General features: G+C 45.2%; 1 protein-coding gene and 1 pseudogene across 1 annotated transcript in view; both read right to left on the reverse strand.

Annotated features, from left to right (window-relative positions):
* NNT (nicotinamide nucleotide transhydrogenase) overlaps positions 1–26,125 on the reverse strand; it is a 140,340-nt gene that overhangs the window by 82,078 nt on the left and 32,137 nt on the right. The window contains exons 3-9 of the mRNA XM_056542096.1: positions 25,812–26,041; positions 23,155–23,372; positions 20,084–20,171; positions 12,185–12,273; positions 11,240–11,427; positions 1,999–2,132; positions 1,678–1,869 (exon numbers count right to left, since the gene is read on the reverse strand). Coding sequence (XP_056398071.1) covers positions 1,678–1,869; positions 1,999–2,132; positions 11,240–11,427; positions 12,185–12,273; positions 20,084–20,171; positions 23,155–23,372; positions 25,812–26,041 — 1,139 coding nt within the window. The remainder of the gene's footprint in view (positions 1–1,677; positions 1,870–1,998; positions 2,133–11,239; positions 11,428–12,184; positions 12,274–20,083; positions 20,172–23,154; positions 23,373–25,811; positions 26,042–26,125) is intronic.
* LOC130344297 (U2 spliceosomal RNA) lies at positions 7,402–7,581 on the reverse strand (annotated as a pseudogene).

A 26,125-nucleotide genomic window follows, 5' to 3' on the forward strand; every position in this document is an offset into this window, starting at 1 on the left:
TGTACTAAATGTTTCCGCCCCCCCCTCCAAAAAAATTTTTTTATAATAATGTATACGTTAAACAGAAGAACGCAGTGTTTGTTTCTTTATTTTCATTTTTTTTTTTTTTTTTTTTTCATTATTTTTTTTTTTTTTAAATAGATTGCTATATATTATTTGATGCTTTCCCCCAGACCCTCACTGGACCAAAGCCCCATCCTGCCTCCCAACAGGGAGAACCTGAAATCCTAGTATCTGAGCATTTATGGTGCCAGATTAGTGGAATTTCTAAATTATATCATGTTCTTTGTATATATTCAGCTGTCTGCACCCTTAATTTTAATAAGAGGCAGCGCCACATTAAAACAACAGTGAAAACTTAGCCGCTTGTGATTTACGGCCTGGCGTTTGCCTATTACTGAGTTATTGTTATGTCCCGCTGCTTTTTCAAACAAAAGAGCAAACAATTGTTTTGGAACGCTTTGCACGTCAACCAAAAATAGTTTATTAAAGCAGAACTGGCACGGGATCCATACAATTACACTGTGCACAAACACAAAGCAGATAGGAAATGAAGGTCTGCGTCACCCGGGCCTAGACCGAACACAACGCAGGCTATACTTAGACTTTGGCACTGGCAGCCATGATGGCAGCCAGTTATTAATGTGCCTAGTGGGCTTACACCGAGACATTTAATAAAATCTTATGTACTTTCAACTCAATATTAAAATGAATGCACTGTTGGAAGGAGATGAGGCCTGAGCTCTACAAAGGAGAAGTACAAATCAACTGCAGAAGAACCTTTATAGAATTATAATATATACATATATACACATGCAAAAAAAAAAAAAAAAAAAAAAAAAAAAAACATAAGCAGCATAGCCAAGCAAAAAGATGCAGTAGAGTTTGGTGCAAGCGGCCAGTTGGTCCCGGTCACGGACCCCATAATGCAGAAAAAGAAAATGGTCGCAGCACTCCAAGTAAGTGAAAAAAATGGTGGCTTTATTCCATACAAAAACAGCAGCCTGCTGTTTTTGTATGGAATAAAGCCACCATTTTTTCACTTACTTTGAGTGCTGCGACCATCCTCTTTTTCTCTCCCTCTATATATATATATATATATATATATATATATATATATATATATATATATATATATATATATATATATATATATATATATATATATATATATATTTATGGCAATAATCAGTAAATTAAAAACATCTAGGCTATAAATTCCATTTAAAGGGGTGGTTCCAAGATTCAAAGGGAATCTTTCAGCTGTATTTGCTTCTAAAGGATGCAGACAAAGCTGTCAGGGCAGTGTATTCTAAATAGTGTCCCTCCACCTTGTGCAAAGGCCTTCGGCTGTCCGGCCATGCTGGGAGTTGTAGTTATGCAGCAGCTGGAGGCAAACTGTTTGGAAAACACTGTCAGGATATAAAAGCAATCTGTACCTTTCCTAGAGCTGATGCTGGTTGTTAAACTTATAACATTGCTTTTTTTTCTCAGCCAAGTGTCAAGGAGGCGGGGCAGAGGCCTTGATTGTCCTCACCTCAAGCTCCCTCCTTGACCAATGTACAGAGCCCTGTATGTCAGCCAAAGGGGGCTGGGACGCAAGAGTGATCAGATAGGCATGCCTAATGTACTGCGAAGGTTTTACAGACAGTAATACTTCTGCTAGTGAGCACTTACCTTCATAACCACTGTGCCTCTGATGACGTGATCCATTGTTCCATAATCAAACTGGTCCTTGATCTCATAGTGGAAGTTCTCCTTGTCTGGACTGATGGCCTTCAACAGCTTTATGATGTTATTGGAGTACAGAGTGCTAGCTTGGGTGGCCAATTGGCTTGGCAAATCAGTGTAGCCGACGTGTGTGATTCCCTAGAGAAAAAAAATGTTTATGGAGAGAAAGATCACTATGGCAGAGTCAACCAGACCATATTGTCATTTGCTTAAAAAAATTATAATCTGGAAGTCACAATCCTATAATAATGTGTACAGGTGACCTACCTTATAAACATACAGTTCCCCGGGTTTGGTAGTCTCAATGTTTCCCCCAGCTTCTGAGGCAAGATCCACCACAACTGAACCTTCTTTCATTAATTCAATCATGTCTGTTCGAAACAGGATGGGTGCTCTCTTACCTGTATAAATAACACAGCATGTTTACCACTTCCTATTGTAACCTGTAAGGAATCTTATCGATTGATTTTGTGGAGAGGTGTCTTTTAGGCTGTGTTCACATGTTCAGGTTTTTAATAGCAATTATTAAATGCAAAACCAGGAACAGATCAGAAATGGATTTCTGGGAGCCAGAAATCTGTCTGATTGATAGGGGATCAAATACTTAAAAAATGCAAATTAATTTATATCTTATTTTAAATGGAGTTTTGCTGGATTTTAATTTTTTTTTTTTTTCTGCCCCTCAATGTTCAAATAAACCGGCCATTAAAATTAAAGACTGGTCATTTCTTTGTAAGTTTGCAAAAGTAAAAAAAAAATAAAATAAAAAAATACTGCAAAAAAGGAGGAGATATTTTGTACCCGCCGTAAAATCTTTCTCGTAGCCTTCATTGGGGGACACCGTTAATGATTGCTATCAAATAGAAGAAGTGGAAGACGGCACTCCGGTATTGGTGTCCAAATTCAAAGAAGGTGGTTTATTGATCCCAATACATACAGAATGATGCAACGTTTCGACCTAACAATAAGGTCTTTATCAAGCACAGTGAAATAAGGAGCAAACAAGTGTTATCTAGGGTCACCAATTGACGACATCATAAGGAGGAGTTAACCTCAGAGGTGGGGGGAGTTACCCTCAAAGTGACAATGGGTGTGTCCAAAAATGACATAAATAAACACAACATAGTGAAATAAACAATATCGTGTATATAAATAGAAAGTGTTACATAGTAATCCAATATACAGAGTTGCTAGAGAACATCCCGTTTCTCCGATCTTCATAACTAACAAAATTATTATACAAGTGACTTCTAATTGTCCAACCTGTACTCCGGTATAAACAATGTGGTCAGCCAATCCGGAGAGGGACCCGCATCCATGGTGTGTCCGCTTGTAGCCGGCTTGTAAACAAAGCAAACGCGCATGTCCAACGGGACCATGCGCCGGAAGTTACGTCCATTCACAGGATGATGTGTTGTTCTATCAATTTTTTAGGATAGCCTCTATGGGATAAATTTACCCATAGAGGCTATCCTAAAAAATTGATAGAACAACACAAAACAAGAGTGAGGACCCTAAATAGAATTGATCTCATCCAGCCAAAACCCAAAGAACGGGACAATATTGACAGAATCCCGTTTGTATCCACATACAACTATCGTTCCCCCCCAGGTTGCATCTATAATCCGTAGACACTGGCCCATTATATCTAATTCCTTTGCGAATATCCCACATCTTATGACAACTCCTCTCTTCTCTTATCGTAGATCAAGGAATTTGCAAGATAAATTAGTAAGAGCCGACATCACTAAGGATAAACCCAGTTTGGCAACTGTTCTCAAACCAGGTTGTTTTCCATGCATGAACTGTGAAAACTGTTCATTGCTAATTAGAGGTAACAATTTTACACACCCGATGACTTCCAAAAATTTCCAATTAAACACCATATGACATGTAAGTCAGAATTCATCATTTATGTCCTAATCTGTCCTTGTAATAAGATTTATGTTGGAGAAACCACCACAGAGGCAAGGATATGGCTTAATAATCATAAGTCTACTATTAGGACCAAAAAAATAGAATTACCTGTACCACGTCATTTTGTGGAATTTAAACATTCTATTGATCAAATGCGTATTGTCCTGATTGATCATGTTCCACCACCGAAACGTGGTGGTGACAGACGCAGATTGCTCAAACAAAAAGAACTTTGGTGGATTGACAAATTGAACAGTCTCCAACCAAATGGGCTCAATATTGATTTCTCTTTGAAACCTTTTTTATAAGGCTTAATGATCCCAATTTTGACCACTTAAAGTACACACATTGTTTCTCCATGATAGGTTGGTTTACATTTATTTTATGTATGTTTTATTATTTTTAGAGGATTATTTACCTCATAATGCAGATATTGACATTTTTTCTATTTTTTCTTATATTACAGAGCCATCCCAACCCGGAGTGGAACCCGAAATAATCCATTGGAATAATACACTTTTTTACAAGATGATTTTATTAAATTTTTTTCATCCTTCTGGAAGTTTACACCTTTATTTATTTTTTTGTCAATTTACAGGATGGGACGCCATAAGTAATGTAATTACCTTTTTGGGCTACACATAGGGGCACTGTAATTAATTTTTTGAGCTGGGTCGCCTGAATGCGTCTTATGATTGTGGTCATCTGGTCAAAATAGGGATATAAGGTCAGAGCACAATGTGTGATATGGGGTTACTTTGGGAATGGGAATACGCCTCAGTGCGGTCCTAGTCACTGTTAGTTTCCCCGGACACCGGACCATGGGAAATGGATGGTAATACACTATCCATAACATAGTAAGCCAGTACCAATATTACCCTCATGACCAGATTAATGACTTTGTTTGTTTGCTTCACACGATTGGTTTATGACCCATGCTTATTTTATGCTCTTTCTGCCCTAGAGATTGTGTTAGCCAATGGTTGCCAGAATGTATAATGCCGGACCCGGAGCGTGCCAACACACTGCGCAAGTACAGAAAAGAAGGTACTGCCCATACTTGTAATGGCCGCCGGGATATTGGTTCTGCACAGCACGCATGCGCCGTGCAACTTGGCACTTATTGGCGCATCATCCTGTGAATGGACGTAACTTCCGGCGCATGGTCCCGTTGGACATGCGCGTTTGCTTTGTTTACAAGCCGGCTACAAGCGCACACACCATGGATGCGGGTCCCTCTCCGGATTGGCTGACCACATTGTTTATACCGGAGTACAGGTTGGACAATTAGAAGTCACTTGTATAATAATTTTGTTAGTTATGAAGATCGGAGAAACGGGATGTTCTCTAGCAACTCTGTATATTGGATTACTATGTAACACTTTCTATTTATATACACGATATTGTTTATTTCACTATGTTGTGTTTATTTATGTCATTTTTGAACACACCCATTGTCACTTTGAGGGTAACTCCCCCCACCTCTGAGGTTAACTCCTCCTTATGATGTCATCAATTGGTGACCCTATATAACACTTGTTTGCTCCTTATTTCACTGTGCTTGATAAAGACCTTATTGTTAGGTCGAAACGTTGCATCATTCTGTATGTATTGGGATCAATAAACCACCTTCTTTGAATTTGGACACCAATACCGGAGTGCCGTCTTCCACTTCTTCTATTTGATACGTTTGCCTTGGTCAAGCTTGAGGATGGGCACCCACTAACCCTTGTAAGGGTTTGAACACTGTGCATCTCCCATCATTTATATTGGTTAATGATTGCTATATGCTCTTGCCATTAGGAGGCGCTGACACGAAGGAAAAAAATAAAAAAGTCGGCTCCTCCCTGGCAGGATATACCCGCCCACTGGAAGTGAGGTAATTAGTTTTGTCACAAAGAAGTAGGAGAAGCCAAGAAAGAAATATGTCCAAAAGGACCCTAGGAAGGAATCCCCAGATATATAAAAAATAAATAAATAAAAAAAATAAAAAAGAACAGGAAAAGAGGATCCGGGCAAAAAGGAATAATGGCTGGATACAAGAAAGATTTTACGGCGAGTACAAAAAAATCTCCTTTTCTTGGTTGCTCGTCATTGGATGACACTGTTCTAGCCTAACCCATAGACATGATTTACAGATAATTTTAGTAAGTCCCTTAAATTTTTACTTACATTTTATTTTTTTATTTTTTCATTCTAAAAAATTCCTCCTCTTACATCACTAAAGCTTCTACATATCCCATCGCCCGCATTAGGTCAGGGAAGAAGTGTATGCCATATTTTACACAGCCCAATTGTATATATCTTATGCAATTTCATGAATTTTGTGCTTATTCAGACTTAACATACATACCTCATATCTATACCAGCTTGCCCATACTATCTCTATTTTCTCTACCCACCTTTATCTGCCTTTTTTTCCTATTTTTTCTGTCTCATATTTTCCATATTTTCCCTTGGTGTCTAACAAGCGTGCTAGCCTTAATTAGCCTATTCACCTCCGGGTAAAATCCCAAACCGGAGTTTGTAACTTACTTGAAACTGGCTATATAAGACTGCTATTTTCAACCACGAGCATTCAGTCTTTTCCTTTCTCACCATTGAAAAAGGGGACAAGGCTCCCCGAAACGCGTCTGGTCCAAGACTGCACGCATGCACAAAGATTGGGACCCATCTCTACAGATATTGACAAATATCTCAACCTTATACCGGAAAATACAGTAAGAAGCCTTAAGCACAGGACCTCCATCCCACTCTCACACCATTCCCCGTGCCGTCGGGGTAGAGAGGGAGAATCTCTGAGGACCTTTTATGCTGACATATACTGGATTTTCATCAAAAACCCGACACAAACAGATTACCATTTGTCCCAGTGTCGTCGGGGTATAGCAAGTGCCGGGTTGCGCATCCGACTAGCCTTGCTAGACCGGCTGTCGAGGCGGGCATGATTGCATAAGCTCCTTCAACAGAAGTGAGTGCCATGGCTGCATGTGCAGCAGTAAATAACCAAGAAAACGGGAGAGAGCCAGGCTGCAAAAGTGGGAAGTGCACTAGCAGTGAGGTACCGGAACTCCAGACGCCGATACATCAGCCCTTGGATAAGAGAGAGAGGTGGAGGAGAAAACCGTGCAGACCACTGTACGTCTTACTGGTATGGATCCATAGTAGACAACTGGTTACTCCAGTGGACACCTCGCACTAGAAGTGGGGTAGAGTTATCCAGCCGCGGATGCGGCAGTTGTGAGATGAGCGACAGGAGAGACTAATGGAATGACAGCAGGTCCAGTACACAACCACGCAAAGACACTTCCACGGAGACCTCGCACTGGACAAGGGGAACCGGGGCACTAGCTGCGGCAGCCTGAAGAGGAGGGAATATAGTATGCACATGTTACAAGAACCGGCGGACATGACCAACATGTCATTGCATGGCACTCACCGGGGTAACAGTCAGTGACTGTTCTCTACCGCTATCCTTCAAGGGATCGTGAAACCCTTGGCAACAAACCTGCCACAGCGAGTCGCATACGCTCCCTGACAGAGTGAGAACTCTGCCGAGAGTAGGTATGCCAGTGGAATATCTCAAACGACTCAATGTAAACTGCCATATCAGCTGTACAGGATGATTGAAACAATAAAGCGGCCCCCATATACAGTCCCAGAAAACGAGCCCAGCAGATATTAAGCTGAAAAGAACAGAGTGTACAGGGCTTGTGCCACAATACTCTGACCAAAGGCTAAGCATTCCAGTATGTGGGATGTACTGAACCAGCAGAAACTGCCCTATCAGTCAGACGCCTAGGGCGACAAAAGAGAGCTTCAAAATCGGCCCCCGTTCGGAAAAACCTAATTAATATATGTTCTTGAATAGAGGACATATCAGATGGTAAACGGATACTACACTTGATCTTAGTCAACAGACCGAAAATCGCCAAGTATGCCCTAAAGGCATACTAAAAAGGTAAGGAACCTGGGGGGGGGGGGGGGGGAACTCCAAGAGCAACAGGAAGGGACATAGAAAAAACTATGTAGCTGTAATAACTACATTAGACCACTAGAGGGGAGCCTAACACTCTCAAGAGAAAAAAAAAATGCTGACAACAATGCAGTATACAGCCACTAGAGGGCACAGAGCACCCCTGAGAAGCTTTGTACTTGCATCGCGTGATGGGGATGACCCATGGGATGACCCCAGCCAGAGATGGAACACAATAGGCTGGCGGGAGAGGAGGGATGGAGTCCTGTAAAAGCTTGCCGCCTGAGGGGGAAGTGGGCGAAGCTCGCGCCCAAACGTACAGGCCGAAGCTGCAGCCTAAATTTATAGTACCCCCGCGCTCCGGCCGCCTGAGCTACTCTGCGGCCAGCACTGGGAGAAGGTGCCGGGCGACAAGGAAAACTGCTGCAGGAGGAAGGGGAGATAAAGAAAATGCGGGCCCCCTACAGAGGATCAGCGCAGGGAATTCAGTAGGTGCCAGCTTCATTGAGAGAACGCAGCAGAGCACTGCTCACCCGGCTCCCTACAGTAAAATCATGTCGGCATGCATGCATTAACTCCTAAGGCTCCCCTGTCCCCATGTGTTAACCCCTGCCGGACCCTGCTGAGAGGAAGCACAGTCCCACAGCAGAATAAAGAAAGGATCCTTGCTTGATCACTGGAAAGGGAAGAAGAGGGGGGGGGGGGGGGAGCAGGGACTATGGGGGGGACCGGGACCCAAGGTACTACCCCTAGTGCTGGCCGTTGGCAAGAAGGGGCTAACAGCACATACTCTACGACCTGTGCCCCTTCATCGCGTAAGGGGGAACAGGTAGTGCCACCTGAAAACGGAAAATAAAAGGAATGAACTAACTAGACATGCCTAACTATAAAACAAGAAAAAGACCAGGTCTGGAAAACTCCAGACTTGTGTCTTGCCTCCTACTGACACTAAGCTAAAACTGATTACCGCACTTCCAGTGGGCGGGTATATCCTGCCAGGGAGGAAAAGTTCATGACGAATCGAATCACTGTAACTTCACTCATCTCTAATGCAGAGGATATGTAGCTTGAAAGGTGTCCTCCGCCAGCCTGTAAACAATCCCCTGGGCAGGGAGCCATCCTCTGCTAGTCCTGTCTACTCTGGCTGTAATCAAACCGCTTTTTGGCTAATATCAAGTGTAGTATCTGTTCTTATCAGTGGTTTAGTCTTTGGCCATTGATGTAGGATGGGTGCTGCATGGAGGGGGCAGGTGTACCAGGGTGTTCCGGGGCTGGTTCTGAGGAATCAGCTCGACGGCTGTCCTGATGTGACCAGTTTCCTCCGGGTCTCGCCATGAGATTGGGGGGGTGTAGAGCTGAGGTACTTCTGTGCCTCGGGGAGTGGTGACCCTGAGGTGCCGAAACTCACTGGGTGTTATAACTCACTGAGTGAAAGCACTGCACCATTACTCTTCACCTTTGGCCCTCACCCTTGGTATCCCGGCCTTCTGGCTAGGATCAGGGACATTTTTATAGACCAGGCATCATATCTGCACTCGTCCACTTATCTTTTTTTGTATGTCACTGTGCTACATTTCATGTTTTTCTTTGTACACAGGATTGTCAGGATGCGGTAGCCCTTCTGGGTGTCCCTCCAGGTGGTCTAGGAGAGGTGTGTGTGGCCATCAGGTTCCTCACCTCCCTGCAACCCCTGGGCTTCTTGGCTTTGTTCAAGATGCCACCAGTATACGGCTCCTTGGCTGATACCTTGGTTAACGCCTAGGTTGAAGCCAGGAGCATTTTCGGCCCCTTAGTAGCTTCGGCGAAACGGGACATCGAACCTGGATCCTTGCAGGTGCCTTTTGGCCCGGAGGTGATGGGTAGGTTTGTTGGGGGCCTCTCTCCTGTTGGAGAAGGACTTCGCGATAGACCGCATCCTTTGTGCACATTTTTTTAGTGTGACACGTTTGCACTTTTTCTTGCACTTTGGGTGATTCGAGAGCACTTGCCTCAGCTCTTTAAAAAAAAAATCTGTCTGTAATCCCACCCCCTCAGCATGATTGACAGCCCTAGTCACCGCTCTGCTCCATAAGCGGACAAAGCAGAAAGATGACATGGGCCGTGGACTGTCAATAACTTAGGAGGCGGGATTACAGCCGAAGCAGACAAGACTAGGGGACTACGCACAGGCTGGCAGGGGACACCTTTTTATATTGCATATCTTCACCATGACTTCTGGCAGGAATGTCTCCCAGGTATGGTAAGGAAGTAGATTGTTGCTAAAGTTTATATATGTGAAAAAATCTAAAGACAGGTTTCTTTTAAAACAATCCTGAAATCCTGAAGTTTTAATGCTGGCCACTAGGGTTAAAACTAAGCTGAGACCTGTTCTGTCTGTGATAATAAGTAACAGGCTGCTGGAAAGTGATCAGTACAGTATTACAGCGATAGGTGAGACTAAAATACATAGATAATAAATCTTAATCCTACCAGTACTTATAAGCTGCTTAAGTTGAGTTGTTCTTTTCGGTCTGACAACAGTGCTCTCTGCTGACACCTTTGTCTGTCTCAGGAACTGTCCAGAGCAGGAGAGGTTTGCTGTGGGGATTTGCTCCTACTCTGGACAGTTCCTGAGACAGACAAAAGTGTCAGCAGAGAGCACTGTGGTCAGACAGAAAAGAACAACTAAACTTCAGCAGCTGATAAGTACTGGTAGGATTAAGATTTTTTAATAGAAGTAATTTACAAATCTGTGTAACTTTCTGGAGCCAGTAGATATGAAAAAAATGTTTTTCACTGGAATACCCCTTTAATATTGATCACGTATGGAAGCCATTCTCCACCTTCACAAGTACAGTGATCCCTCAACTTACAATGGCCTCAACATACAATAGTTTCAACATACAATGGTCTTTTCTGGACCATTGTAAGTTGAAACCAGACTCAACATACAATGAAATCTGAACAAAGACAGTCCAGATCTGTGAAACTTGTCAATGGCCGAGAGAACTGACCAATCAGAATGGGCAATTTACTGGTAAAAATCCCTGTATTACTGAAGTGTATGCACTGACTGATGTCTGGTAGCGCCCCCTACAGTAAAAGGAGGTATTACATGTTCTGTATTCTTTACCTGTACCAGGGTTAGCTGCTCCTTTGGACACCAGGTGAGGGCGACTCCATGTTACTTTTTTAGGACACTGTGTGTACTGTACAGGACCCCGAAGAAGCTCCTGTCCTCTACATAGACCAGTGTTTCCAAAGCAGGGTGCCCCCAGCTGTTGCAAAACTACAATTCCCAGCATGCCCGAACAGCCTTTGGCTGTCCGGGCTTGCTGGGAGTTGTAGTTTTGCAACAGCTAGAGGCTCCCTGCTTGGGAAACACTGACATAGACAGTGATTACAGCTCCCAGCAGATCTTTATTACTTTTATATGTAATGATTTGCTTTATCTCTATTAGTTATCTACTTATTTTTCTTTAATCCTCACTTTTTCCTATTTTTGGATGACATTTTGGGGCTTTAGAACTAATTACCAGGTTTCCATAGAGTTCTGGTCTCAACATACAATGGATTCAACATACAATGGTCGTCCTGGAACCAATTAATATTGTAACTTGAGGGACCACTGTATACCTGGAATGAGGGCCGTCGTGATGATAATATCCACGTCTTGACACTGCTTGGCAAAGAGCTTCATTTCCGCTTCTATAAACTCCTTGGACATTTCTTTAGCATATCCGCCCTGTCCCTCTCCAGACTCCTTTAAGTCCACCTCCAGAGGTTCAGCCCCAAGAGACTTAAACTGCTCCAAAGCCGCAGCCCTGCATCATACAAAGGGAAACAGTCATAAACTGGACCACAAAGCTTGTCCGCGGGTTATATTCTGTAACCTTAGAGTGAATGCAATAAGAAATCAGGAACCTAATCTTTAAAGGGGTACTCCGCCCCTAGACATCTTATCCCCTATCCAAAGGATAGGAGAAAAGATGTCAGATCGCTGGGGTCCCGCCGCTGGGGACCTCCGCAATATAGCAAGCAGCACCCACCTGTAACTGCTTCCGGAAGCGCTGGAGGTTCTCTGGCTAATTCCTCCTGACCACGGGGACGGAAGAGCTCGACGTCACGACTACGCCCCCGTGTGACATCACGCCCTGCCCCCCGGCAGGACCCCGGCGATCAGACATCTTATTCCCTATCCTTTGGATAGGGGATAAGATGTCTAGGGGCAGAGTACTCCTTTAAAAGGGAGGATTTTATGCACTTATACAGCATATTCACACATTCCGATGTCTTAGAGCAGCATTTTCCAAACAGTGTGCCTCCAGCTGTTGCAAAACTACAACTCCCAGCATGTCCGGACAGCCTTTGGCTGTCTTGGCATGCTGGGAGTTGTAGTTTTACAACAGCTGGAGATGTACTGTTTGGAAAACATTGTCTTAGGGCACTCAACAAGCTACTGAGCCTACAATAGGGTGATACTATTTCTAAAGTATATTATTCATAGGAAATATACAACTTTTTGATCTCAGGTATATTTTTCTATATTTCTGAACGCAAACATATTTTTCTATTTCCTACCTGGTATCAAATCCACGAACGATGGCACCCATAGATTTAGCAGCTCCCGCAGCAGCCAGACCAGCTACACCCCCGCCGATAATAAGAACCTATTCCAGAAGAAAAAGGACAAGTTCGCTTTTAGTTACATCATTACTTTGTGTTAACACTGAATGTGTATTTTAAAGTCACATCAAAGTCAGGGGTTTATTCCAAAAAGGTTGGGGCCATGTAAATGTCATTTGTCCTGTGGCACCTGCAACAAGGCTTGCAGCAGTACGATGCACAGAGAGGCCCGAGGAGCAGTACCGTGCACACAGAGGCCCGAGGAGCAGTACCGTGCACACAGAAGCCCGAGGAGCAGTACCGTGCACAGAGAGGCCCGAGGAGCAGTACCGTGCACACAGAAGCCCGAGGAGCAGTACCGTGCACACAGAGGCCCGAGGAGCAGTACCGTGCACACAGAGGCCCGAGGAGCAGTACCGTGCACACAGAGGCCCGAGGAGCAGTACCGTGCACACAGAGGCCCGAGGAGCAGTACCGTGCACACAGAGGCCCGAGGAGCAGTACCGTGCACACAGAAGCCCGAGGAGCAGTACCGTGCACACAGAAGCCCGAGGAGCAGTACCGTGCACACAGAGGCCCGAGGAGCAGTACCGTGCACAGAGGCGCCCGAGGAGCAGTACCGTGCACAGAGAGGCCCGAGGAGCAGTACCGTGCACAGAGAGGCCCGAGGAGCAGTACCGTGCACAGAGAGGCCCGAGGAGCAGTACCGAAATCTTGGTGCAATAACCTGCACACAGCCTTTGTACTGTGTGCAGGTGGTGGGTATAGCAATGTTTTTACCTAATATTTGCAGGCTTTCATGACCACAAAAAATGCTTTTGATCAGAGCCACTGACAGTCGGATAGTCATGGCGCGGGCCACACCCACCCCCTGCATGTCAGCACTGGGACCGCTGTGTGATTGACACACAGGTCCCAGCGCATGCGCCCTTCAGATAATCTAACGTGCGCACCGCTGTGTGTCATCCAGCAAGCGCTCGCTCCCCCAGCTGAAGTGCTATCTGGATGACACATAGAAAAGCGCACGTTAGATTAGCTGAAGGACGCATGTGCTGGGACCTGTGTGTCAATCACACAGCGGTCCCAGTGCTGACATACAGGGGGTGGGTGTGGCGGCGGCGGGGCATCCCATACCCCGCGCCATGACTATCCGACTGTCAGTGGCTCTGATCAAAAGCATTTTTTTGTGGTCATGAAAGCCTGCAAATATTAGGTAAAAACATTGCTATACCCACCACCTGCACACAGTACAAAGGCTGTGTGCAGGTTATTGCACCAAGATTTCATGACCGTTGCGCTTTAAATGCAATGTACACTACATACATCCTGCACAGTTGCTCGCCCCCACATAGCACATCCTGCAGAGTTACTCACCGCAACACTGCACATCCTCCGATATATACTGAACATTCTGCACCATTACTTGTATACACTGCACATCCTCATATATACCGAACATTCTGCACCATTACTTGTATACACTGCACATCCTCTCATATATACTGAAAATTCTGCACCATTACTTGTATACACTGCACATCCTCATATATACTGAACATTTCTCTATCGGCTCCATTGGGGGACACAGACCGTGGGTGTATCTTGCTGTCTCTAGGAGGTGTGACATTATGGTAATAAAAAAAGTCAGCTCCTCCCAGCAGGATATACCCGCCTCCAGGCTCTGAGCTAGTCAGTTTAAGCTTAGTGTCTGAAGGAGGTGGACGTGGTCTGGATTGCTCCAGACCAGGTCTTCTGATTTTTTGTTTTCATAGTATAGGGACGTGTTAGTCTTTAATTCCTTTTCTTTTCTGTTTTCAGGTGGGGACTTCGGGACTGCGGTTCCCTGTTTCCCCATTGCGAGTAAGGGGGCACAGACATTGCGTATATGCGCTGTTAACCCCCCCCCCCCTCGCCAACGGTCAGCGCCTGGGTGGTACCTCACGGGTCCGGGTCCACCTATTTCTCTGCTCGCCTCGCTCGCGCATAGCAGCTAGGCGTGATGCAGCGACCATAAGCTGGCTGAAGACTTCACTGAAGACTCCATTATGTAAGTTCTTCTGACTGAGGCAAGTACCTTTTTCCACAGGTACAGCGTCGCAACCTCTGGAGACCCCTGTTTTGGCCCACCTCAGTTTTTGGGGCTTTTTTAAAAAATTTTTAACAGGGGATGCATTTGCTGGGGGAGCAGTTTTACTAAGGGGGCATATATTACAAAAATTCCTTTATTGTGTGTGTGTTGTGGACACTACTGAGCGCCTAATATGCGGCTGTCAGCCGCGGCACTTTTCTGCTCGAGCGCTTTCAGCACCGGCTTATTTTTCTCTTCACAGCCGCGGAATTATTTTTCTCTTCACAGCCTGCTGTTATGAGCCGGGCGCTTCTGCGCCTGCTCAGTTTTACTTTCTTTTCGCCGGCAGAGGCTGCCGTTCCCCCGAGCGCATATACAGTTATATGGGCGCTCGGGACAAGGAGCGGGCGCCATGACACTTCTTCCCCGACGCTGTAGCTCCACCCACTGACCGGGGGGAGCTCTCAGAGGCGCGGAGCAGCGCCCAATCAGCGCCGTGGGCGCGATTCTCTGTGTTTAGGGGTCAGTTACTTCGTGCTAGGCACGTCCCTCCCTCCCTCCCTCCCTCCCTATTGGCTGGCCTTATTAGTCTAGCTGCTGCATGGAGCAATGTCTCCTCACTGTAGCTGTAAGGGAAACAGATCTGGGTGAGAAAGTGCCTGCCTTCTTTTTAACCCTTTATGTCCGTACTCAGGGCTGTTCGTCCCTCTAAACAGAAACCTGGGAATTTAGTGCCTTACTATACCTGTAAGCACTGTAATACCTAGATGCCTGGCTCCGCTGAGACCCCTAGATCCCCTAGACCCCCTGATGCCCCTTCGGTCCAGTGGGTTCAGCCGCTCCTCCAGCCTGGGTTTCTTCCCTGACCCAGTGTATGGCTGACTTGTCCCAAGTCTCCCGTTCGGTGGCTGAGGCCTTCAGCGAACTGCCCGCTTTGAAGGGGTCATCCCGGCTCAGGACCTCAGAGGGCCCGCTCTTCGTCCCCTCGTACCTCACGCTCTCACAAGCGTGCTAGGGGTGCCTCGTCTGACCCTTCCATTGAGTCTTTGGATAGACGTGGGTCCCACCCCTCCCTATCATCTGGGCACAAACGTCGCTCCTCTAGAGGACGTTCTCGGAGTCACCGCTCTGCCACGCCAGAGCCACGTACTGGTCTGGATCGCCCTCTAAAAGACTGCCTCTACTCATTCACATGCCCCTGGTGAACTAGTGGACGAGGCTTCCGAACCGGCATCTGACACAGAGGACCGCTCGGACTCAATTTCTATGTTGATCTCATTGGTGACAGCCATAAGAGACACCTTTCCCTTGGAGGACCCAGGATCTTCGGATGTCTATCCAGAAGTATCCTTTCATCGTACTAAGCCAGCACCTAAAAGGTTCAGCTCTCTCGCTGACTTTGATGACATTCTGGAATCCGCATGGAAACATCCAGACGAGAGATTCCCGGGATTCAAGACAATTCAAGAGCGTGACCCATTTGACAAGGACCTTGTCGCTAAGGTGGCTTTCCCTCCCTCTGTGGACCCTCCCGGATCTCTAGGGCGACTACACTGCCTCTGGCAGATGCCGCTGCCGTCATAGATCCCGCGGACAAAAAGGTAGAATCTTTAGCGAAGTTCGCTTCTGAAGCAGCTGGCTCTTCTCTTATTCCCATCCTCGCCTCGTCGTCATGGGCGTTCAAGGCCCTGTCGAAGTAGTCCCAAAAGCTCTATCAGGATATTTTAGCGGGACCCGTCTCCTTCTCATCCAACACTTCCGATTGGAATCTCTCCACTCGGTGGTGGCCTCCCTGGAACAAGGGGAGTTCCTTCATCGGTGGACATCAGGGATGCCTACCTCCATGTGCCAATATTTCCGGGCCATCATTGGTACCTCTGCTTGCGGTTCCGGAGGGGCATTTTCAATTCGTAGCCCTTCCCTTTGGTCTAGCCGGCTCCTCGGGTCTTTACAGATCCTTGCGCCAGTGATGGGCTTGTTACGGTCGAGGGGTATCTCGGTGATACCCTATCTGGACGACCTTCTCATCAAGGCTCCTACCAGAGCCCAGACTCTGGAGAATATGGACATCACTCCCCGCACCCCGATTCTCTCAGGGTGGGATGGTCAACCGGGGCGAGTCAGTCCTCTGTCCTACCCAGTCTCTAACCGTTCTGGAATTTCGATTCGTCCGGCCTCTGCCAAATTTGTCTTCCGCCGGACAAACGCCTGGCGCTCCGGGCGGGGGTCCGCTCCCTTCGGACCCAGGTATCAGTCTCCATCTGCACTTGTATGGAAGTCCTGGGTCGAATAGTGCTCAACTGAGTAGCGGACTTCCTCAGTCGGTCCTCGCCCGCCAAAGCGAGTGGTCTCTTCATCCGGAGGTCTTCACGCAGCTGTGGCCTCTGGGGCATTCCGGACGTGGATCTCTTCGCGTTTGGGCAAAATCGGAAAATTCTTCCGTTTGTGTCCAAGTCCGGGACCCTCAGGCTTTGGCCGTGGACGCCCTAGGGATTCCTTGGGCGGGGTTCGCCCTACCTTATCTGTTCCCTCCACTTCCCCTTCTTCCCAGGGTGCTGAGGAAGCTCGAGGAAGAGGACGTCTCCGCCATTCTGGTAGCTTCAGATGGGCCCCAAAGGTCGTGGTACGACGACGTCGTCAAGCTCCTGTCGACACTCATCTGAGCTTTTCGCCCCACCTGGAACTACTATCTCAGGGTCCTCTTTGCCACCCCAATTTACAGTCGCTGTATTTGACGGCGTGGTGGTTAAGACCGCGGTTTTGAGGTCCGCGGGTTCCCTTCCCCAGTCTTTCCCACCATGCTCAAGGCTTGTAAGCCCTCCTCCGCAGGAACTTACCACCGTACTTGGTGGTCTTATTTTCGTTGGTGTGAAGCTCAGGACTTCTCCCCGGTGACCTTCTCGGTCCCGTCTTGTCTCCTTTTTGCAGTCGGGGCTGGAACTGGGGTTGTCTCTCAGTTCTCTTAAAGGTCCGGTTTTGGCCCTTACTGTTCTTTTCCAGCGGCCCCTGGCTTCCAATCCTCATGTCCGGTCCTTCCTGCAAGGAGTGGCGCGCACTGTTCTCCTTATCGGTCACCTTCTCCCTCTTGGGACTTGAATTTGGTTCTGAGTGCCCTCCAGGGTGCACCCTTTGAGCCCCTTAGAGGTGTCTCTCCGCCTCCTTTCTTGGAAAGTGGCGTTTGTGGCCATCACCTCCATCCGGAGGGTGTCCGAATTGGCAGTTTTTCCCTGCCGTTCTCCGTTTCTGGTGATCCAACTGGACAAGGTCGTTTTCAGGCCAGATCCTTCCTTTTTACCTAAGATGGGCTCGGCCTTTCATCTCAATGTCCGGTTTCTTCACATTCTAGGGAGCGCTTACTACACAAGCTGGACGTAGTTCGAGCGGTTCGGTCTTATCTCTCCATCACTTTTTCGTTTCGTCCTTATGTAAGGTCGTCGCAAGGGACCACCTGCTTCCAAGGCTACCATTCTCTGTGGATCTGGGCTGCCGTTTCGGAAGCCTTCGCTGTATGGGGAAGGTTCCTCCTTTCAGGGTTGTGGCTCATTCCACACTTTCTGTTGGGGCATTCTGGGCTCTCCAGAGTAGCGCCTCGGCCTCGCAGATTGCAAGGCGGCTACCTTGTTGCCTTTGCATACTTCGAGGTTTTTTACAGAGTTCATACTTTCGCATCGGCTGATGCTAGTCTGGGCCGTAAAGTGTTGCAGGCGGCAGTGGAACGGCCGTCTGCCTGATTATTTATCTGCCCACCCAAGGGACGGCTTTGGTACGTCCCATGGTCTGTGTCCCCCAATGGAGCAGATAGAGAAAAGGAGATTTTTTAACACTTACCGTAATATCTCTTTCTCAAAGGATCCACTGGGGGACACAGCTCCCACCCTTTTTGGGGCTCCCGCCCTTTGGTTCTCTGTCCGAAGGTGTGTTCAGTTATGTTTTTTCTTCTGGCTCTCGGACAGTTTTTGGGTCTTTCTTTGACCTCTTGGTCTCCTCCTATTGCTCTGGAACTTAAACTGACTAGCTCAGAGCCTGAAGGTGGGTATATCCTGCTGGGAGGAGCTGACTTTTTTTTATTACCATAGTGTCACACCTCCTAGAGACAGCAAGATACACCCACGGTCTGTGTCCCCCAATGGATCCTTCGAGAAAGAGATTTTAGGGTAAGTGTTAAAAAATCTCCTTTTTGCACCATTACTTGTATACACTGCACATCCTCTCATATATACTGAACATTCTGCACTTATTTTCTTTAATCCTCACTTTTTCCTATTTTTTTGGATGACATTTTGGGGCTTCAGAACCAATTAGTTATGGTTTCAACATACAATGGTTGTCCTGGAACCAAATAATATTGTAACTAGAGAGACCATTGTATTACATACTGCTATGGATCGCACCGTGTAGCTCTTTACACATCCCCCTGGGTACAATAGAAAATGCACTAAAAGTCATTCAAGGACAGTAGCTACCGCACACGGCGCTGCCATTGATGTGTTCCAGACCATCGGATAGGATTGTTTATTTTAAAGCAGAGACCAAAATAATCCAAAATACTAATTTCAAATTCATTGATCAGATGGTAGGGAAAAAGTCCCAGGTGTTCATTGCTATGCAGACATGTATCCTAACTAAGCGGGACTGATCGCTGTGCTTCGAGGGCATGAAGACGCTAGATACATGTGGAGTGTAGTAACTTCAGAGAGGACAGGCGACTCATGAGGACAGAATTTACATGCTGTATTTCTCTCAAAGAATCTTGGGCACAATCATCAATAGTCTAAACCAGTCATACAGACACAATCCACTAGAGGCGCACTGTCAACAGATTGAGGACTGCAACATTAAAGATTAAAGGCCATCTGTTGTGAATTAACACTAATCCCCTACCCAAGGGGATAAGGATTTGATCGTGGGGGGTCCGAACACAGGGACCCCCCGCGATCTCCTGCACGGGAGAGCCGCGGCAGAGCAGCATGACGCCACGGCTGACACGCCTCCCCCCATGTAGTTCTATGGGAGAGGCGGGGATGCAGCGTTCTTCCCTCCCCGCCTTTCCCATAGTGCTGTATGGGGAAGGGGCTTACAGACGACCTCACTGAAGGACGACGCTATGCACATTAGCCTCTCTCATGGAGCGGCGATGCCGGGGCCCGTTTGGGAGATCGCGGGGGGTCCCAGCAGTTGGACCCCACGCGATCAAACACTTATTCCCTATCCTTTGGATAAGTGATAATTCACTGCAGATGTCCTTTAATGTGTATAATTGTCAAGTTTGGGTACATGTCCCTTGTAAATGCAGTTTCACACTTGTATTTCCCAGCAAGGGTGCCTTCAACTGTCGAAAAACTACAACTCCAAGCATGCCCCCGGGCATGCTGAGAGTTGTAGTTTTGCAACAGCTGGAGGCACACTGGTTAGGAAACACTGCTTTACACAGATATTATTGGTAAACTTTTATTTTTGCCCGATTCTGTTTTAGAAAACCAAGTGTTCCTCACAAGCGTGGATGGTCTAGCAGACATTACAGATGTCATTTCCACTGCATCTTAGAAAAGAAGCTGATGAAAAAAAAAAAAAAAAAGCAGGCTCAGATGGCACATAAAAGCCATCAACATTACACGCAGGAGAAGGCTCAGCATCGCACTCTACATCTGGATCAGCACAATCGTGCGCACACCGTAAAATAGGCAACGTAAACAAAGAAAAGCGACACCAAGTCTAGTGAGCTGGTGCAATGTTGCCATCTGCTGGCGGTTCATAAAATGACAAAAGAATCAGAAAAAAATATTTACCTTGGCAGGTGGGACCTTTCCTGCCGCAGTGATTTGACCGGTAAAGAAGCGCCCGAAGTTGTTAGCAGCCAAGACAACAGCTTTATACCTGCAAGAAACCAAGGCAAATTGTTTATTATTTTTAGCCATAAACAGGACTTTTTTTTGGACGCGTATTCCTACTGGCATCATTTAACATACCATGTACTATAATCAAAAACTTACGTGAGGTTAAAATGTAGGAGAATATTATTTACTAGGGTTTTTTTTTTGGGGGGGGGGGGGAATAATTGACCCAGAACATATATTTGACGGGTCATAACAATGAGTAATATATTTTGTTCTGTTTTCTGACTAGAAACTTGTGCTTGCAAACCCCCAAAAATTTGCTTAATATCTGTACATTTTTATTTTATTTGCCGCCGATTCACTGAATTTAAAAAAAATTATCGGATAGATAGATTTTTATTAGTAATGTATTTTAATAATGTGTTTAATAAAGTGTGTGTGTTGACCTTTTTTTTCATCAATTTATTTTTACATTTTTTAGGTAGTACTACTACTCCCAGCATGGAACAGACTGTTCCATGATAGGAGTAGTAGTACCTGTGCCAATAGACAGATCACCCCGGGTGTCACTCCTGACACCCTCTGCGATCGTCCTGTATAATGTATAGATGCAGGCGGCTTTCTCACATCTAGATAGGACGATCGCATCGGGTGTCAGGAGTGACACCTGCTGTGATCTGTCCTCCACTGCAGGTACTACTGCTCCCAACACGAAGCACACACGTTCTATGCTGGGAGCTGTAGTACCTGCATTAATAGACAGATCGCAGCAATTGTCACTTCTGACACCTGATGCGATCGTCCTGTATAATGTATAGATGCAAGCGGCCGGCCACTCTTCTCTGGTCCCACTGTAGTATGAGTATATGCTGTATATATACATATTATTCAAAATTTCCCGCAGAGAGCTGTGAGTGGCTGGAACCATCCGGCCAATCACAGTTCTCTGCGGGAAATATGAATAAGTGATGTAAATTATATTCACATCACTGGCCGGCCGGAGTATAGTGCAGAAATGCGAGCGCAGGAGAAAGCCACACCCTCTCTGCAATAGAAAGGACAATCTCATCGGGTGTCAGGAGTGACATCTGCTGTGATCTGTCTATTAATACAGATACTACAGTTCCCATTCTAAAAAAATTTTAAAATGTAGGGGGAAAAGTTAAAACACACATACACACACTTTATTAAACACAATATTAAAATACATTACTAATAAATGTAAAAATATTTTTACATTTAAATGGCCCCTTTCAAAATTTTTATTGTCAGGTACAATTTTAGGTCCCTACCCACCCCCATAAATTGATCCTGGTTTAAAAATTAAAAAAAAATTTTCTTTTGTTTTTCTATTTTTTGAAGTGGGCAGGACCAGAAAATTCAGCGTTCAATATTTAAAATTAACGAGGAGTGCTTTTCATATTTTTTTCTTCTACTTCTCATTTTAAATCATAATTTTTTTTCACTTAACTTTTTTAGCCCCATTTTTAATACTAAGCGCTGAATTTTTTGGTCCCTGACCGCTCCCGAAAATTGAAAGACAAAAAAAAAAAATATGTTAATGTTAATTTTTAAACAGAGATCAATTTATGTGGGCGGGCAGGGACCTAAAAATGTAGCCAACAATAATAAAAATTAGAAAGGGGCCATTTAAAATGTAAAAAATATTATATTTTTTATAATAATTTTTTTTATTTTTTTTTATTAGTAATGTAATTTAATAGTGTTAAATAAAGTGTGTGTGTGTGTATGTGTGCTTCACTTTATTTTCTCTACTTTTTTACATTTTTTAGGTAGTACTACTACTCCCAGCAGGGAACAGACTGTTCCATGATGCGAGCTGTAGTACCTGTACTAAGACAGATCACCGCAGGTCTCACTCCTGACACCTGATGCGATTGTCCTTTCTATTGCAGAAAGGGTGTGTCTTTCTCCTGCGCTCGCATCTCTGCACTATACTCCGGCCGGCCAGCGATGTGAATAGAATTCAAATCACGTAATCATATTTCTAACAGAGAGCTGTGACTGGCCAGATGGTTCCAGCCACACTCAGCTCTCTGCGGGAAATATGAATAATAGGTGTACATGCAGCATATACTCATACTGCAGTGGGACCAGAGAAGAGCGGCCAGCTGCCTGCATCTATATATCTAAAATACAGAACGATCGCAACGAGTGACACCCGCTGTGATCTGTCTATTAATGCAGGTACTACAGCTCCCAGCATGAAGCAAAGTGTGCTTCATGTTGGGAGCAGTAGTAACTGCAGTTAAGGACAGATCACAGCAGGTATCACTCCTGACACCCGTTGCGAACGTCCTATCTATTGCAGAGATGCGAGTGCAGGGAAAAGCCGCTCTCATCTATACATTATACAGGACCATCACAGGGGTGTCTCTAATGAAGATATTCTTTAGTTTGAATCGAGTCGAAGTTCGGATTGAGTTCAAATCAAATTTTTCATAAAATTCGGAACAAATTCGTCTTCATCCGATTTGATCCGCTCATCTCTAGCTGTGATCTTTAGTTTTAATTGGTACCATATTTGTTTAGATGGGATTTTTTGATCACTTTATTAATTTTGTTCCGATATGTGAAGCGACCAACAATCAGCAATTCTGGACTTTGGTAATTTCTTACATTCACTGCATTCACCTTGCGATTTTCTTTCCATTAAACAGTATATGAATAGTTCAGACATTTCTGCACATGGCGATACCAAATATTTATTTTTGCTTACATTATTTTATAAAAAAATCTTTTACTTTTATTAAGGGAGGGGTATGGTCACACAAATTTTAGTACTGCCGTGTGAACGTGGCCTTAAGTTTGGAAGTACCAGGATTCCAAACAGATGTCATACAGGGAAAGTCTGTGCAAAGGTCACATAAGACCTATATACAGAATTGATGTGCCCGTAGATCAGGTCAGAACGCTTTGTGCCCATTGAATAATACAGATTGCTCAATGAACAAGTCACAGTCCAAAAGTGGGTGTCAAATAAAGCATCAAAGGCTCCTCACCCAGCAATGTTTGCCATGGAGCTCAGAGCATCATATCCCTGTGCAATGGTGACACGTGGCACCTGGTCCATGGCCAGAACCGTCGTCTTCTTCTCTGAAAGTTTGTTCAACAGATCAGAGTTTTGTGCAGGGTAAACAAAGCTGATGAGGGTGGAGGACGGTTTTAGGAGGTCGACTTCATGGACTCCCAGAGCTGGATTCAGCATCGGTGCTCGCACCTGAAGGAGAGAAAGAACAAATCACAATATATATATATATATTTTTTTTTTTTTTTTTTGTGTATAATATATATATACATATATATATATACATATATATATATACACACACACACACACACACACAGCTCAAAAAAATTAAGGAGACACAATGTAACTCCAAGTCAATGACACTTCTGTGAAATCACACTGTCCACTCAGGAAGCAACACTGATTGACAATCAATTTCACATGCTGTTGTGCAAATGGAACAGACATAAGGTGGAAATTATAGGCAATTAGCAAGACACCCCCAATAAAGGAGTCGTTCTGCAGGTGGTGACCACAGACCACTTCTCAGTTCCCATGATTCCTGGCTGATGTTCTGGTCACTTTTGAATGCTGGCGGTGCTTTCACTCTAGTGGTTGCATGAGAAGGAGTCTACAACCCATACAAGTGGCTCAGGTAGTGCAGCTCAACCAGGATGGCAGATCAATGCTAGCTGTGGAAAGGTGGTTTGCTGTGTCTGTCAGCGTAGTGTCCTGAGCATGGAGGTGCTGCCAGGAGACAGGCCAGTACATCAGGAGACGTGAAGGAGGCCAAAGGAGGGCAACAACCCAGCAGCGGGACTGCTGCCTCTGCCTTTGTGCAAGGAGGAGCACTGCCAGAGCCCTGCAAAATGATCTCCAGCAGACCACAAATGTGCATGTGTCCCTTAAAAAAAAAAAAACTTTAAAAAACACTTTATAAAAATTCACAATGCCCTCACTCCCATAACATATACAGTGGGGCAAAAAAGTATTTAGTCAGCTACCAATTGTGAAAGTTCTCCCACTTTAAAAAAAGCCTGTAATTTTCATCATAGGTATACCTCAACTATGAGAGATATGAAAAAAAAAATCCATAAAATCGCATTGTCTAATTTTTAAAGAATTTATTTACAAATTATTTGGTCACCTACAAACAAGCAAGATTTTTGGCTCTCATAGACCTGAAACAACTTCATCAAGAGTCTCCTCTGTCCTCCACTCGTTACATGTATTAATGGCACCTGTTTGAACTTGTTATCAGTATAAAAGACACCTGTCCACAACCTCAAACAGTCACACTTCAAACTCCACTATGGCCAAGACCAAAGACCTGTCGAAGGACACCAGAAACAAAATTGTAGACCTGCACCAGGCTGGGAAGACTGAATCTGCAATAGGCAAGCAGCTTTGTGTGAAGAAATCAACTGTGGGAGCAATTATTAGAAAATGGAAGACATACAAGACCACTGATAATCTCCCTCGATCTGGAGCTCCACGCAAGATCTCACCACCGTGGTGTCAAAATGATCACAAGAACAGTGAGCAAAAATCCCAGAACCACACACGGGGGGACCTAGTAAATGACCTGCAGAGAGCTGGAACCAAAGTAACAAAGGCTACCATCAGTAACACACTACACCGCCAGGGACTCAAATCATGCAGTGCCAGAAGTGTCCCTCTGCTTAAGCCAGTACATGTCCGGGCTCGTCTGAAGAGAGCATATTTATAATTCAGAAGAGGATTGGGAGAATGTTATGTGGTCAGATGAAACCAAAGTAGAACTTTTTGGTAAAAACTCAACTCGTCGTGTTTGGAGGAGAAAGAATGCCGAGTTGTATTCAAAGAACACCATACCTACTGTGAAGCATGGGGGTGGAAACATAATGCTTTGGGGCTGTTTTTCTGCTAAGAGACCAGAACGACTGATCCGTGTAGAGGAAAGAATGAATGGGGCCATGTATCGTGAGATTTTGAGTAAAAACCTCCTTCCCTCAAGCAAGGGCATTGAAGATGAAACGTGGCTGGGTCTTTCAGCATGAAAATGATCCCAAACACAATGCCCAGGCAATGAAGGAGGGGCTTCTTATGAAGCATTTCAAGGTCCTGGAGTGGCCTAGCCAGTGTCCAGATCTCAACCCCATAGTAAACCTTTGGAGGTAGTTGGAAGACCGTTTTGCCCAGCGACGAAACATCACTGTTCTTGAGGAGATCTGCATTGAGGAATGTGCCAAAATAACAGCAACAGTGTGTGAAAACCTTGTGAAGACTTACAGAAAACATTTGACCTCTGTCATTGCCAACAAAGGGTATATAACAAAGTATATTGACCAAATACTTATTTTCCACCATAATTTGCAAATAAAATCAGACAATGATTTTACGAAATTTTTTTTCTCATTATATTTCTCATAGTTGAGGTATACCTATGATGAAAATTACAGGCCTCTCATCTTCATAAGTAGGAGAACTTGCACAATTGGTGGCTGACTAAATACTTTTTTTGCCCTACAGTTAAAAGCCTCTGTTATGTCCCTTCTTTCCTCCAGACTATACAGATTCAGTTCTTTACAACTATATAGATTGAGTCCTGAGCATACTCAATAGGATAAGAAAAACCAACAACCCACACAACAAGAAAGAATGCCTTACTTTGACAACCAGGTCTGAAGCCAAAACTTCCTTGATCCCTTGGATTTTGGCCCCGACCTCCTTGTACTGGTCATCAGAGAACTTGGAAGCGTCGCCAGCTCCAGATTCCACTACAACATTGAAGCCTTGTTTAACCAGAGCTTGCACCCCGGCAGGGGACAGTGCCACCCTCTTCTCATTCTGGAAGATCTCCTTCGGGACTCCTACAGTCAGCTGCTTGTACGGGATACCTAATAATCAAACAAAACAACTGTAAATAATGGAGTGGAGAATATAGAAGAGAATAAACAGTCCAGTTATTAAGAATATGTTTT

This window comes from Hyla sarda, chromosome 1, assembly GCF_029499605.1.
Source record: "Hyla sarda isolate aHylSar1 chromosome 1, aHylSar1.hap1, whole genome shotgun sequence".
Taxonomy (NCBI): domain Eukaryota; kingdom Metazoa; phylum Chordata; class Amphibia; order Anura; family Hylidae; genus Hyla; species Hyla sarda.